Genomic DNA, 14,344 nt, shown 5'->3' with positions numbered 1-14,344 from the left:
CCCCTGCTTATTTAATCAGTAGGCTGCACGTAGATGGATCTCAATTTTCAGAGAGATGAAACATGAGAGCAGATATTTAGTACAAAGATACAGCATCCCGGCAGAGCCTCCTTTGATTCAGAAAGAGCTTTGAGGTTTGTAACCTCACAGGGTCATTAATCTAAAATCCCTAATTAATACTGCACTGAAAATGTACAGAGGTGTCAGACATGAGAAGCTGCCAGGTAATAAAGCCAGAACGTCAGGAGCCTTCTGTGTACTTAGCCTCTAGGCTGCCTGCCTAAATGCATTCAGCTGGAAGTGACCACAGAGACGTTGGCCGCCCATGACCCTGGGAAAGCTCTGACTGTGGAAGAACATTGCAGCCCACCAGGGACCAGGTATCTGAGAGGCCTGTGTACTCAGGCCATGAGGGTGTGCTGGGAGTGGGGTGGGGGAGCGTCATGCTGCGCAGGTCAAGGACTCCCACAACACTCACTGCTGCTCACTGTCCGTAAAGTGAAGGTCCACCTTGAGTTGAAAGTCCACTTCACTCAGAGCATGCTCCACCTGGAAGAGGAACAAAGTGAAAGGCATTTCAGGAGTTAAATCTTGTCTAAATGAATCATTTAGGCAATCTATTTTCCACAGTAAAGACACAGACTCTCACACCAAATTAATGTCATTTATTCTTAAAGCAGAATTTCCGTGCATGCTCCATGGAGTTCTGAATGAACAGGACATCTGGGAGCATTGGATAGAAAACAGAAGGAGATTTATGCAACTTTGGGAAAAGCCAAATCACAAAGAAATGTTTAACAAGATTCCTTATTGCAGGACTTTTAAGAGCCTCATTTCCCAAATGGATCTGATGTGAAATCACCCTGGGGCAAGAGTCAGGTGTTCAGTAGCACCTTCTTGGGAAAGGGTGGGGGCAGGAACTGCAGTGGAGCCTCTCGGAGATTGGCAGGGTGACGTCAGAGATGGCACCACCCTCGCCCCCAGGCACCCTCGGTGGGAGGGATCAAAGTCCACATGTGCAGGAGAGGGAGTTAAGTCTTCCCAAGATGGGGCGACTTCATAAGAAGGCAACGTCTCTGTGTTTGTCTTAGATCATTATATTTAACTGCTCACACTTGAAGACACTTTAGCATTCCATGTCGTATCTATAAGCTATTTTCATCCTTGCTTAAAAGCAAACAAACAAAAAACTGTGCTTCCCACCCACACCTAAAAGGTGGTACCCCAGGCCTTGTCTTAGTAACAGCGTCACCCCAGCACGAGGCGAGCTTGCTAACTACCAGATCTCTTCACACCCTCCACTGCTAGACACACTGTCAGAACTGGAAACTGGAGGCCCAAAGAGGCCTCCTTCCCACCCCAAGGCTGGATAGAGCCGTTCTCTGATCCACAAATGCTGCTTCCTTTCATCTCAGCACTTAGCACCTCCTATTAAAGTTGCTTGCTTCGGGTTTGAAGCCCAGAAGTCCATGAGCCAAGTGCTATCTGTCTATGTGTTTTGTTTAGTCCCCACAGTATTTTTTTGAATGTTTTGAACAACTTGCAAACACCTAAAATTCAGGCAATTTCACATTTATATTGCAGGTTTCCAGTTTCTGGAAAAAAAAAAATCCTGGATATGGTAGTCCCGGGCTGGCAGGTGGAAGCTCTCCTTGAACCAGGCAATTCCCCTGCGTCTGGGGCTGTTCATCGCGTTCACTGACATCATTCTGGCCTGCAGCTAATGCCTCTTGGCTATCGTCTTGCCCAGTGTTCTCAGTAATCTGTATGTCATTAAAGGAGAGACTTGTCTTAAATTTTTCTGGATCCCCAGATCCAGGAACACCGCCTACAACACAGAAAGCATCTGTGCACCTTTGAGGAATAAATAAAGCTCTCCTCCATCTCCACTATTTTTCTTTTTTTTTTTTTTTTCCGTTTTGGTTTCTTTGCAAAAACATCCTCATTCTGCAGGGACAGGAAATCTCTTATCCAAAGGTCTCGTTGGAAATGTCTTCCTGGTTAAGCATAATTCAGGCAGAGACATATGGATGAAATTTATCTTTAGCTCCCCATGGCTTAAACTTTGTTGTAAAGAAAAAAAAAAAAAGCATTTAAACGTTAACATTTTGCTGAATCCAAGGGCTATAAATAACTTCCTCTCCTAGCTTTGTTTTGCATAATCATGAACCTCTCTTCATACATACAACAAAAGCAATACATCCTCTTGCCACCAGTTCCTTGGAAGTGAAATTGGCAAATCAAGCCCTCCTCACTGGTCCTGCACCTGCCTTTAATAAAAGGTTGATAAAAATCTAGTGGAAGCTCCCATTTCAAACCTGCCGCAGCTCCTTAGGGACTAGGAGAGAAATCACCGGCCTGGATGAGTTGTGGCTGGATGAGACTGGTTATGACTTCACTGATGCCTCAATAAATCGTACTTGAAGATACTCCAGAATGAAATCACTGCCTTTTCTAACCATTCATTTCATGGCTGGCCATAGATCATCTGTCCTTCCCCAGGGACGAACACACACACACACACACACACGTACATGTCTTCCCCTTACCCCGTTTAATCTGTTAATGATATCATCTTTCTTCAAGGTTTTACCCCTCCCCACCAGGAGAGTTATGTGTAATAGCAGAAATAATAAAAGGCTAATATTTACAGAAGAGTTACGATGTGGCTGGCAGTAAGCCATCATTATACATTCACTGCATTCTTCAATATGGATAAAACTACAAGTTGAAAAACACCATCTTCCATTTGCAAATGTGGAACGTGCTCACCGGTAAAGCCACTCTCCCGAGTGTGACAGTAAACCCCATATCCCAGATCTCATCTAGGTCGCCATCTCTGACCTTCCCCACGTTTGAAACTGTGTCCTATGTGCACATTTTGTCGCTGATTGCCTTCGACTCTGTCCACTGCAGTGACTCAGACTTTGCCTTCCCTTAACTTCTCTCCTGAGTGTCACTGTAGCGTGGGGGCTTAGGACGCAGTTTCTGAAGGTAACCTGTAAGCGCACAAGTTCTGGTTCCACCATTTCTGTCTGGGTGACCTCGGGCCAGCCCATCTCTCATCTCTGTGGTTTTCTCATCAGTAAAATGGCGGTGAAATTATTACACTTATCCTATAGGCTGTTTTGTGTGAACTAAGAAACTGTACACAAAGAGCTGAAATTTCCAATAGATGTTAGTTGTTGTTTTGCTTTTTCCAATTTCCTGCTAGACCTGGCCACGTAACAGCCCTGACCAGACTGACTCGGTTTCACCTTGGCTCTACCGCCTCCTGACGGTGTCACTTGGGACAAATACCTCCTCTGAATCTCTGTACCCTGATCCGCGCCTTCAGCAGTGTCTCTCCATGCGGTACGCTCCCTCTGCCTTTCTAGCTTTGTGTCTGTCCCTCTTCCTGTCCAATTAGCAATGAGGCCTTCTTTCCTAAGCCTGCCCTCTATAATGTTTTGCTGTGTTTGTTTTCCTCTGTCTCAGAAGCTCCTGCTTCCTGTGAAATCCAGTCTAGTCCTATTTACTGAAATTCTGAATCAACTTAGCAGTCATGCTACCTCCCACCCCTGCCCAAGAAAACCTTCTGTCTGAATCACTACTTCTGGGATGGGCTCAGGAAGCTGTATTTTGTACAAATTATGCCAGGGAACTGTGATGGGTCACACTTGGAAATGCTTTTTTTCCCCTCCCTTCAGTCCATAGAAAGATAACTGTTCACAAAGACCTTTTTGATGGAACCTTCCCTCTTCTTTCTCAAAGCGCTAAGTATCTTCCTAGTAACTGTGTCTTCTTTGCCTTGGCCACTGAAGCGTCACGTGGGTTGTGTGACTGGTAGTTAGCAATGTCCAGAGGAAGTTCGTATGTCTTGTTCTGCTGCGTTTAGCCCAGCCTTGGTTTTCCTCTTTGTGTTTCATTCTAGTCTGGCTCAATCTACTGCTGTTTGTTTGTTTGTCTTCCCTTTTACTATTTTATGTGTTTTATAAGCCTTCTCAAATCTTCTCTGGGATTACACGGAGTATGCATAAGTAAAAAACAATACTACCTCCATATTGATCTTTACAACGGTTACTAAATCACCTAATTGAATGCTTATCTCTGTCCATGACCAGCTCTTGGGCTTACCTGTGACCTCACTGCATGGACTGGACGTTTCTCACACCTGAGTTTCCTGTAGCATATGGAACAGTGTGCTTGATGGATAGCTGGTCCTTAAATGTCTTTTATTCACTGTGATGTCTGTGAGCATTCATGAACACATTCTCCGGTCACCTGGCTATAAGCAGTGTTTTGCTGTCATAAGCAAATAGATATTCACTGGAAAGAGCTAATGTATACGTTCCAAATACACAGACACATTTTACAGACATTTTCTATTAACTGTAACGGTCCCTGACTCGGATATGGTGAAGAGTTGTAACACTGTTCACGGCCATATCACTTACTCCCAACACAGTGATCAAAGATTAGCCTATGCAGATAAGCAAGGTGATACACAGAAGGAAATGCAGGCTCCTCCGGGTTCAACCTCAGAACTAAGGTGTGTTACAACCTCATACAGGTAAAGTTGAGTGTCAGGAAAGGTTAAACTTGAAAGGCTTTAAACTGTTAGAAGTAGCAGTGAGATTCTGATGAAATTGAAATGAATCATGGCCAAGATATTGGAATAAGGCCAAAATCCAGACTCCAATCACAACCACATGGCCACATCATTCCTTGACATTACCAGACCACAGCACAATGGTCCGTGAGGATAGAGTGCAATTCTCTTACTGAAATTGGGGAAAACTGACCTTGAGCATGCAGCCTACCTGAGAATTCCTTAATACTTGAGGCAATCTAAGAATATATCTTCTAAAACTAAGTGTATCAACTGGGGTCTAAGGAGGAAACAGAGAGTGCCCTAAAAACGAGGACCCTAAGTACGGTCCCTAAGAGCTATAACTGTTCACGAAGGTACGGAAAGAATGCAGAGAAAGTGGCAAAAGATGGTCAGAACCTCAAGGTGAGCAACCACAGGACCTCCTCAATACCCTGGGCCTGAAGAGTCAAGCAGAGGGGATGGTTATTGGGAGTAGGGTGATACGGAGTAGATACAGAGTGTGCCCTGACCAGAGCTGGGGCTGTCAATCCAAGAACAAAGCCAGTGGTAAATGTTTAATGCCTGGCTCACTGAAGGAAAGACAAAAGACTGATGTGTGGCACTGTCAGTTTCTGAGGTGCAGATACTCTCATCACAGCTGATCGCAAGCTACCAACGTGGTGTCATTCACTGGGAGTCTGAAAGGCATCTGTGCCTTTGGTCCTCAAAAGCTGACTCAATTCTGTACATAGCCAGCCCTACATGACCCAGCATGGAAGGAGTCTGGAGATGGGCATTCTGGACCCTTCTCCTCCCTTCTCCTCCCAGTCACCTGAAGGTCTTCCCATGGACTGAACTAAACAGACATCAAAGGTAAAGATACCAGCAAGGTGCCCATACAGGGAGTCTCCAGGGCTGCAGCTCAGGTGGAAGGCAGTCCAAAGACAGCCAGGACAGCTCACAGGCATTGGTTTCCATTTATTTTTATCTAAATTACAGATGAAGTGCTCAGAGCCACTGTGCTGGCCTAAGGGAGATGGTCAGGGTGACCATGGGCTCTAGTTACTGGAGACTACTCAGTCCCTCCCCTCCCCTCTCAAGCTCTGGGAGCCACCTTTCTGCTCCTTCCTATGAGGATGTTTTTGGATTCCACATGGGAGTGAGTCCATACGATAGTCCTCTTTCTCTGCCTGGCGTCTTCTGATTCCTCAGCATGTTCTAAGTCCCGTGAGTGTTGAAGCAGCCTGGGAATGCAGCAGCGGGAGTCAGGTCCCTTCGACCAGGGCACACTGGGCATGTGCATCACCTAATGTCGGAGAAGAAAAGGTTCAAAGGCCCTAAAAGAAAGGTTTCTGGGTTCAGCTCATTCACGCAGCAGCCAAGTCATCCACTGGGTACCTGTGCGGTATCTCTAGCAGAGTCCTGTGGCTCCCAGAGTGTGGGAGTGAGAGAGAAGATGCTGGTCTTGAGAAGCCTGCGAACTGCTAGGGGGAGGGGAAGTTCCCCAATAAAAATTCTGCTGTTATTCCTTTCTGAAAAAATTGTGGCTTTTCACTGACCAAGAATAGGCTCCAAATTCCCCGCCACAGACTGTAGTGCTCTGTTCATCGGGCCCCACCTCCTTCTTGAGGTCTGTCTCCTGCTCCTCTTCCTTCACTCAGAGTACATGCCCCTGGCCTTCTTCCTGGAACACACCAACGTCGCTCCCAGCTCAGGGCCTTTGTCCACGCCGTGACCTTCTCCAGGACGTCATCTCCTTGGGCTCTTGGCCTCCTGACTCCTCAGTCCACATTAACTTCCCAGGGAGGCCTCTCATTTGTCACTTGTTCTACAGGGAATGCGCTCCACCTGTGCATAGGTGGTGTTGCAGATAGCGCTGAGCTCTTGGTAATCTTTGTATCTGAGTGTCTGTCCTGAGGCACCCAGTGCTGCAGAGTAGGACCATGGCGAAGTCTTTCCCACCTTGGGTACAGTTGTGGCCTCACAAGACAATGCCATGAGGGTGAAAAGTACTCTTCTCCTCTGTGAGTGTGTCTTGTAGACTAGTGGGCTGAGCAGATAGCCATGGGAAGGCTCAGGACAGAGCACGCATGATGGATCTATTTGGTTATCTCAGAACTGTTGACATAACATTAAATGATAAACCCCAGCACTAGGGATATTTTCTTATTCACTGTTCTATCCCCAGCACATAGTAGGTGCTTAGTGTGTGCTCAGTAAGTCTTCGATGAATGAATGGACTGATAAACAAAGTATGAGTGACAGTTTTTTACTTTCAGCCAGATAAGAATACCAGGTCACCAACTAGATCTTAAATACATGGACAAAAGGCCAAGAGGCACAAAAGAAGGAATATACTAATAAATGTCCAGCCAGAGGTTTTACATGTGCAACAACGGGGTTGTGAGTAGGGGGACTCAAATTATATTTTTCTAAAATAGAAGCACTATAGAAAATAGAAAACCTAGGAGTAAATAACCAGCTGGAATGTGGAAATAGGACCCAAGGGCAATTGGTGAAGTGAGAGCAATAGTCTGGCCTTCAGGTACTCCTGAACGAGCTCCCAGTAAACAGCATGGCCACCAAGGCCTCGGGCTGTGCTCACGCTGCGGCTTCATGGGGCGCCATTCCCCTCTCTCTGCCTGATGGGCCCTTAGCAAGCTCCACTGTGGAACTGTTGGTGAGCACAGCTTAGTCCTCCTCACGGAGCTCATTTCTCCAGCCTTGGGGGCCCTCATTCATTTCTATATAAAGCCTTATAGTGCATTCCCTCTATCAGGGTGATTATATGGATGTTTTCTTGCTAAATTACCAACCCGCTGAGGGCAAAGGCCCTGCTGCCTTCATCAGTTCTGTCTTTCATGCAAGGGCCCAACAGATCCCTCTGAAAAGTAGACAGTGAACATCTGGTCACTAACTCATGGACAGAGCACCTGAACGGATGCACAGACGGGCAAATGAGGAGGGAATAAGAAAGGCGGTGAGTTATCAGTCGAGACTGCTCAGGTCTGAACACATGGAACAAGAAAGTATACTAAAGAGAGAATGAGGAAGAAGAGGAATACATAAATAAGGGTGTGCATGCTCTTTGTCAGAGTCTGGAGAAAATCGGATTCTTCTCCATCATTTACCCAGCAACGAGGAACAACCGTGACAAGAGAACAGCCATTTTTGACTGGAGGGAGAGTCACAACTTACCCTTTCACCATCTAAGAGCAAATGAACCCGGAAGATCACGGCATCGTTTATGGGCACTTCTTCATTTCTGTACAAGATCTGAAAGATTCGGCTGTGCACGGTGCTCTCATGGACACAGGCTGAATGCAGGCTGCCGCTCTCTGCAAAACAAGAACCAGTAGATGCTCGTGAAAGTCCATCCTGCCCGTACCTCAGCCTCATCGGGCGTCATCCTGCTCAAGGAGCATAATGGCCTCAAATTGCACTCCAATTTTCAAAGTTTAACATCCCAGATGGATCAGACCCCGTTGTAGAAAGAGTTATGCTCATTGAAGTTACGCTAACTTCGCTCAGTGCCTTACGTGCTCTACGGCCTTGGCAAAGTCACTGGTCATATGTGGGCAGAGTTCCTGCCCTGGAGTGTAGTGCCACTAACTGCCTCACCTGCTCACATGCCCTCCATAAAGATGGTCATGACCCCCTCTCCTAGAAACAAAAGGTACGAAAGAGAAAGCACTCTTCTTACCAATAAGGACTTCCTAATGTCCAGAGTCTTACTCTCCTGAAAGCTGTTTGTACATTGCATGTGATAGGAAGAATTATGCCTTAAGTTTTAGGTAAATGTGTTCATTCTACTTGTATTATTTGTTAAGCTTTTTTTTTTAAGGAATTTGTTGTGTGTCTTCTAATGCATTCTAAATATGCCAAAATCTTTAAATGCTATTTTGAAAGTTAAGTTCAATTTCAGGAAGACAAATCTATCCAATGAGGTTAAGATACCATATTGTACCCAGTGATGAGAGTTATTGTGGAGCAAATGGGAGAATTCCTCCAAACCATTCAACGAGAAGCTTCACAGTTGAAAATGTAAAAATATTCTAACATAAACTATACTAATATTTACATGAGGCATTGGTTACCTATTCATAATAATGACAACCATGGAGCATTTTATAGCTCCCAAAAAAGGGTTTCAAATATGTTACCTTCTTTAATCCTCACAGCAACCTCTAGGGTAAATTTCACTATGAAAAGAGACCAAGACTCAAGAGCAAAGGGGTTGGGGTCTTAATATTTCCTTGTTGGGGATGGCAGATGGCGTGGTGGTTGGGGCGCTGGACACTCCCACATGGCCAACCACGGTTTGAGTCTCGGACCTGGTAGCTTGCTTTCTCACTTTCCCTCTTTCTCTCTCTGTGTCTCTCTCTGGTCAAATTAAAATAAAATGAATGGATAAATTAAATAAATAATTCTTTAAATAAATATTTCCTTGTTATGGACTGAATGTTTATGTCTCCCAATATTAAAAATCTAATCCCCGGTGTGGCAGCATTTGGAAGGGGGACATTAGGAGACAATTTGGTTATAAAAGTGGAGTCTTCATAAATGGGATTGAGGCCCTTATAAGAAGCATCCATGAAGATAGCCTCCTCATTACTCTGCCTTATTTAAACCTGAAAGGGAGAGCTCATCATCTCATGATGATCTCAAACTTTCAGAACGGTGAGAACTAAACTTCTGGTATTGATAAGCTACTCGGTTTATGGTATTTTGTTACGTAGCCTAGCTAAGACATTGCTGACTGCTGTGTGATGGGGCCTTGTGTGGCTCTATCTTCACACCTGTCTACTTGGTAACTGAAGAAATGAAGAAGTGAAGGAAGAAAATGCACCCATCTCCTAGCAAAGGGCGGGAACTTGACAAAGCACTACTGAAGGAACTAAATAACAATTACAAAGGGAGTCAAGAAAGTAACAAAAATACCTCAATTAAAACAGCAAAGAAAAATTGTTCAGATACCTTCTGCACCATCCTCAGATGGTTTAGAGAGTCCCTTGATAACAGGGACAAATGGTCACTGTCACTTCCAGTACATAGCAACATCTAAACCAACACCTCCTTGTAGTTCCAGAACAGAGAACAAAAATCATGTAAAACCCCAGGTTGTTTTAAAGTTGCTAAGAAGTGCCTGCTCCAATTTGCATTTCATCGTAAAGGAAATACAATTACTATCCTAAAGCAGCCTCTTTAGACCTGTTGGATTCAAATCGATGTGTCTTTTAAATAGAAGTGATTCCTGTGTGCAGAAGCCTCTCTGTTTTCATTTGCTACCCCAGCCCTGTCTTTGTCACTGTCAAGGCCTAGTTCATCTGCAAGCCAGACACGGCAGAGAATGGATGGGGTAAATACTTTGAAGGTCGGAGCAGCAACATGCCATCTGCTGCTAGGAAGAACAGCCAGCAAAACAGTTCAATCACTTCCCTTCTTGGGCAAGTGACATCACCTCTTGTAACACCAGCTTTCCATGAGAAAAACAGGCATATGCACCCTGACCTCCCAGGACTGCTGTAGACATACAGCAGGTAAAGGAGATGGAGGCGAAGTAGAGCCTAAGACCAGGTGCCTAATGGGCACGCAATACACAGAACGACGGCTTTTTAATCGTCTTTAGACAGAAAGTTCCGAGTACTTTTTGTTGAACACATTTCCACTGACCATACTTTTAAGGAAGATTAAAGTCTTCTGATTTTTAAAAGATTGGCAAAATTAGACCACAGTGCTCAATGGTGATTACTGAAGACGTCCAAACCCAAGTGCCCGTTAACCTCAGGACAAGGCGCTTCTCGTGTGCAGACTTCTTGTGCTGTTTGCTCATCGCTATTAAAGAAGGCATGAAGTAGTCTTTTTCCAAGGAAAGGCTCACCAAGCACAAGACGCCCTTTGGTATTGTGGAGCTCATCCAGACAGCACCTGCCTGATTTGTCTGCACTGGGAGTCTCTCTTATTCAGCAACGACAGCCCACATGTGGACACCCTGCCGATTATACTTGCCCCTCTTCCTGGATTCTAAAGGAGATGCTACTTTCTTCTTTTTGGCAAAGCTATTGTACATGCTGAGATTATTTTTTGGAGAGGTTTTTGCTATAGGGCGCATGCGCTCGCCAGACAGACAGAGAGAGATAGAGAGACAAAAAGCGAGAAATCACCCCCCGGGGGGATGGCCATGCTGCAATCCCTTCTTCTCCATTCTCCTCTCAGGATCTTGGGCACGCACGCACACGCGCCCAGCGTGAGTTTAAGCCACCAGGTCTGGGACTCGAACCGTGGTTGATTACGTGGGAGTCCAGCAACATAGCCATTACGCTAACTGCTGATCCCCATCCTGAGATTTATGGATGCTCATTTTCCAGCTTCCTTGTCACACAGAAGATACATTCCATGCAGGAAGGTGCATCTACCCTTCCTGTTATACACTTTGTTTGCATGTCACAAGCCCTAGACACCCAGAGATAAGAAAATCTTGTATTCTCTCCACCCTTAGTGACTGCTGCTCTTTCCTAGCTATGAACTAAAGAGCCATTTTTCTCCTTTTTCTCCACTTTCACTTATTGTTTCACACCCAAGTTTATACTCAAAATGTCCAAGAGTGGTATAGACCACAGCTGTCCCAAATATCTGTCTTATTTTCTATGTGCAGGTTGACAGCATGCATAAGTATCTAAAGGGAGAGTTATAAACCTAAGGAGACAAAAAAGACAGGTGAAAAGAACGTGGAAAGGAAAGAGAAGAAGATGGCAAGGAAATGGAGAAGAGGGAAGCAGAGGAAAGAGAACAGCCAGGGAAGAGAGGAGGAACTATTGAAGGTTCCCACCGTATAAGCCTAATGTGGAGTTTCAGCCTAGAGGGCAGGATAAAAAGAGATATAAATTCTGCAATATTCTTCCCCCAAAAAAGTGATATTAATACTTTACATATCTATGTATTTCTACACGTTGAAAGCTGAAACCATGGTCTTGCCCCTGCTGAGTCCCACCAGCCCCAGAGGACTGTAGCAGAAATCAGCAAGTTTAGATGTTGATAATCCAACACTGACCCTCTGCCCAGGGACCCAGCCAACAGCACCCTCATGGGCATTTACCTGTGGACTGAATGCCAATCCATTCCAAAAGCATGGCCTGAACTTGGATCTGCCTACACGTGGGAGCTTCCCAGAGACTCCGGTTTTTGCTAAATGCCTAACAATCTGAAATACCCTCCCTCCAACCCCCTATCTCTGAGGTCAGTGGAGTGAGAAATGGGAACTTTGGAAAATAAAATGCCGAGGTGCCATTACTGAATTTCTCCAAACTGAGGCCACAATCAAGAGAGAGAATCCCCCAAGATGCTGGAGCTAACTGAAGTGGAAAAGTCCTGTTAGATGGTTCTCCAAGGTCAGGTCTTGGCTTTAACATGGTGTGCACTGGATCACCCTGAGTAAGGCAAACCTGAGGTCTAGATTTGACCTCACCACTTCCTACCTGTGTGCCCTTGGCAGGCCAGGACGCGGGAGCTCAGCCGAAGGAAGAATCATGCCTTAACTTCCATTCTGAGTATGAGACTTAGGAGCAATGATGAGTAAAGAGGTCTGCTTTTATTATAACTGCTAAGTTCTCAAAACCTAAACCGATTTCCTCAGAAGCTGAAGATAAGGATGATTTTGACTTTATGCCAGGTAATTTTTGGGCTGTTTCTAGGAACAGGAAGGATAAAAAGTCACCTTGAAGGCAAACTATTTCAAAGATTAAGCAGAAGAGAAAAGCCACCTTGAAACAGATGCTCATTGTTTTTCCAGAGATAACCAGAGTGACTTCCGGTCTGGGAAGGCCCTCAGTGCCAGGGTAGAGAGGTACACCATGAGGACCTGTGACTCCTCCAGGTTGTTGCTTTCTTGGGGACCCTGTCACGGAGGTGCAAAGGTAACAAGCCATACAGGAAGACTAGGAACTTCTGTGAGAAAAGGAACCACAGTCTTGATGACTTTTTCTGGAATTTGAAAGTTGGGAAGACCTGTTAGATTGTGATAGACTGTTCCTAACCACAGAAATATTAGCATACTATGTGAATCGGCAGAAGAATGTTTCCAGAAATAAATGTACCTGGAGAAAGCTGGATCTAAAGATAAGGACTCTGGATGTTCACAGTGGACCAAGGCTTCATGACTAGATGGTTGTATTGGCTACAGCATGAGCCGGAAGCTCTATGGACCCATCGAAACTGACTTAACAGATGTTCTTTGAAGAGCAATGGTGATGACATGAATGCTATCTCAAGTGTTGTGACCTGGGAGCTCATGAAGTGTGGATAGGGCAGTGGCTCATCAGATGTGGGCCAACATGGAGGTCTTCATTAGCAATACAAGACCCCTTAGAACTTTGAACATCGAGGGCTAGCCAGTGGCACGGTGGATAACTCAGCTGGCTCCCACATGGCTAACCTTGCAGTTCAAGTCCTAGATCCAGTGGCTTGAGAAATATGCCAGGCATATGTGTTTGCATGCCTAAAATCTTGGAGGGAGAATGGAAAACAAGGGAATGCAGCATAGCCATCCTCCCCTGGGAGATGCTTTCTTGTTCCTCCTGCCTGTTTCTCTGTAGTGAGTACACACACCCTATAGCAAAATTTAAAAAAATAATAGTAAAAGAAAGAAGAAACTTTAAACATCTACACTTCAGCAGAGAACTTCTGCGCCCATTAGCAATAAAGGACTGATTTTCCTTTTTTCCTAACCTGGAATTCTGAAAAGGACCTCATTTAGTTGTGCAAGAGCAAGGCTTTTATAATGTCAGATAGAGGAAACAGGTTGGCATTTCTGATAACAAGACAGTTAAACACACAAAACACTTTCTGGGAATATCTGAAGAGCTGTGATTGCACTTATACCTTCAATCTCTGAAGTCTATCCCATTGCTGACACAATAATAATTGCCTATATTTTAGTTGTCATTTTTATTGCCTTTTTGAAGGATATCAAACATCTTTCTAGTTTTCTCTTTAAAGTACATGCTATAATACAGTATTGTATATTTTGCTTTAATGCACATGATGGTAAGTTTATACCTTACCCCAAATCCCAGATTAATATATTTCTATAGTGCTTTTTTTTAATAAAATACATTCATGAGTTATTGAATATTTACCAGTTAACTATCATTGCCAAGTCTAGGGACAAACACCAAGGCTCAGCAATGCGCAATCACAGGGTTCCTTGCAGGGTGTTTCTGCTGCACACTTCTGTGTGTGGAATGAGGACCAAGCAGCCCCGTTGTCCAGTTCCACAGACACCTTTCATCTGAATGAATGCCTCAGCTCTCCAGACACATAGCATTATTTGCCATATGTTATATAGGCAATTTAAAGTTTATTATCGAGGTGGCAAATTATGTTCAACAAACAGTTTGAACAAAGACGTTATTTATTATTACATAAATTGGATTATGTATTTCTGTATATAAGCCAATTTTCTGTATTCTATAATAAATTCAGAATAGTTTCATTCATCAAGAACTGTAAATCATGGGAACCAGCAGTTAGCATAATGGCTATGTCTCTGGACTCCTACATAGTCGACCGCGGTTCGCTTCCCGGACCCGCTGGCTTAAAACTCACGCCAGGCACATGTGCATGCGTGCCCAAGATCCCGAGAAGAGAATGGAGGAGAAGGGATTGCGGTGTGACCATACCCCCTGGGGGGTGATTTATCGCTTTTTGTCTCTATGTCTCTCTCTGTCTGTCTTGTGAGCGCACACGCCCTATAGCAAAAACCTCTCCAAAAAA

At 44.7% G+C, this 14,344-nt stretch overlaps 1 protein-coding gene across 1 annotated transcript in view; it reads right to left on the bottom strand.

Moving 5' to 3' along the window:
- Positions 1-14,344, bottom strand: part of FAM135B (family with sequence similarity 135 member B) — a 296,886-nt gene that overhangs the window by 101,252 nt on the left and 181,290 nt on the right. The window contains exons 4-5 of the mRNA XM_027773310.1: positions 7,772-7,911; positions 479-549 (exon numbers count right to left, since the gene is read on the bottom strand). Of these exons, the coding sequence (XP_027629111.1) occupies positions 479-549; positions 7,772-7,911 (211 nt within the window). The remainder of the gene's footprint in view (positions 1-478; positions 550-7,771; positions 7,912-14,344) is intronic.

This window comes from Tupaia chinensis, unplaced genomic scaffold (assembly GCF_000334495.1).
Source record: "Tupaia chinensis unplaced genomic scaffold, TupChi_1.0 Scaffold000335_1, whole genome shotgun sequence".
Classification (NCBI taxonomy): Eukaryota; Metazoa; Chordata; class Mammalia; order Scandentia; family Tupaiidae; genus Tupaia; species Tupaia belangeri.
The sequence above is the reverse complement of the archived record's forward strand: the minus strand, read 5'-3'. Positions and strand labels throughout refer to the sequence as shown.